The sequence below is a fragment of the Sinocyclocheilus rhinocerous genome, unplaced genomic scaffold (genome assembly GCF_001515625.1).
Source record: "Sinocyclocheilus rhinocerous isolate Xijiao unplaced genomic scaffold, SAMN03320098_v1.1 scaffold1956, whole genome shotgun sequence".
Lineage (NCBI taxonomy): Eukaryota > Metazoa > Chordata > Actinopteri > Cypriniformes > Cyprinidae > Sinocyclocheilus > Sinocyclocheilus rhinocerous.
Genome location: NW_015638932.1, coordinates 704,965 through 706,642, shown reverse-complemented (window position 1 = coordinate 706,642; position 1,678 = coordinate 704,965). Strand labels below are relative to the sequence as shown.

At 40.0% G+C, this 1,678-nt stretch overlaps 1 protein-coding gene across 1 annotated transcript in view; it reads left to right on the top strand.

The window, feature by feature from the left end:
- LOC107750056 (neuropilin-2-like) overlaps positions 1–1,678 on the top strand; it is a 90,813-nt gene that overhangs the window by 42,300 nt on the left and 46,835 nt on the right. Inside the window, exon 5 of the mRNA XM_016565314.1 lies at positions 557–712. Coding sequence (XP_016420800.1) covers positions 557–712 — 156 coding nt within the window. The remainder of the gene's footprint in view (positions 1–556; positions 713–1,678) is intronic.

Genomic DNA, 1,678 nt, shown 5'->3' with positions numbered 1-1,678 from the left:
GACGAGCTGCGCAAAACCACGTTCATATTCGCGCGATTTTTTGCGCAGCTCGTCAGTGAACAACGGCTCTGTGTAGTTAATGCTGCTAAATGCCGGCTTTACTGATAAGATGCGCGTTAAATATCGCATGCGATTTATCGTGCAGCCCTAGTTTTTTTTTGTTTTCCTTTTTACGTTTTTCCTCTCATTTCTTTTATCAAGTCGCACAAATACTGTGTAGAAGATAGCGTTCATAGTATTGTGAACTGAACATCTCAACTACTCACACAGTAACTCAAATTTCATCACTTCCCATTTCACACACTATCAGTCTGGGATCAAACTCAGCTCTTGTTGTGCTGACATCCAGGGATCACAGGAGCAAGGGAGAGGGACAGTAAATCAGGGATAAGTAGGAGAGAAATCAGAGGAATACTATGAGGAAAGCTCATAATCCATGGAGCTGAGGGAATTTGAGGCACGCGATGCCTCAGCAGATCCACTTCACACTAAGAAATGCTTCTAGCCTCTCTAACTGATCTCAAATCAGTTCTTTTTCCCCTTTTCTTGTGTTCAGTGGGACCCCTGATCGGACGATACTGTGGCACGAAGATCCCTCCAGAGATCCAGTCTTCCACAGGTCTTCTGTCGCTTTCCTTCCACACTGACATGGCTGTGGCCAAAGATGGTTTCTCTGCCCGCTTTAACATGACTCACAAGGAAATTAGTGACTGTAAGTGTAATTTTTATAGGTAAAGTATATCATTTTCTGATCATGTCAGTTGTCTTACCCACCAACTAAAAGTAAACACTGTGATGCAAATCACTGTTCTGTTTGTTTGAGCCCAACTTCAATACATTAGACCAACGGTGTGAGTTTGAGGTGGGACTGTCTGTTTAGTTGACCAATTGTAGACTTGGACGTGTTTGACCTGTTCGCAATTTTTGTAATTCTGTTTGATGGCACTAGTGTTGTGTTCTCACACAAGTGTTGTTTGATAATGCATTGAGTTAGTGTTCAGTGATGCATCGAGTTTGATTGTGCTGAAAGCATTCTGTCATGCCTGACCAATGTATGTGTTCGTTTACTGGGGTCTGAAACAGAGAGGTTAAGTAAAAAGATACGATAAGTTGATGTTATTCGCTGTGTCGGTGTGATCCTTATCAAACGCAACAACTAGTGGTTCAGAAATTACACTTAAGTGCATGAAACGGCATTTACAACACAACAACAATTACGTAATGAAACATTTTAGAAAACAAATAGGCTCATTAATAATATATGTAAATTAAGTTAAAATATAAATATATTTAATTTTATTTATTTAATTATTTAAAAATGTAAATTAAATAATTTTAAAAGATAAATAATAATAATGTAATAAATAAAGGGCCCTATTTTAACAATCTAAGCGCATGGTCTAAAGCGCACGGCGCAGGTGCACTCAGGTTGTGTCCGAATCCACTTTTGCTAGTTTAACTACGGGAAAACGGTCGGCGCACCCGGGCGCATGGTCTAAACGGGTTGTCCCTATTCTCTTAATGAGTAATGGGTGTTTTTTGGGCGTAACATGCAATAAACCAATCAGAGTCTCATCTCCCATCCCCTTTAAAAGCCAGTTGCGCTCGCGCCATGGCGGGTTCACTATTTACATGGCGGAATGTAATTTTTCATTTTTAAAAATGTTTGTGTGCTGCC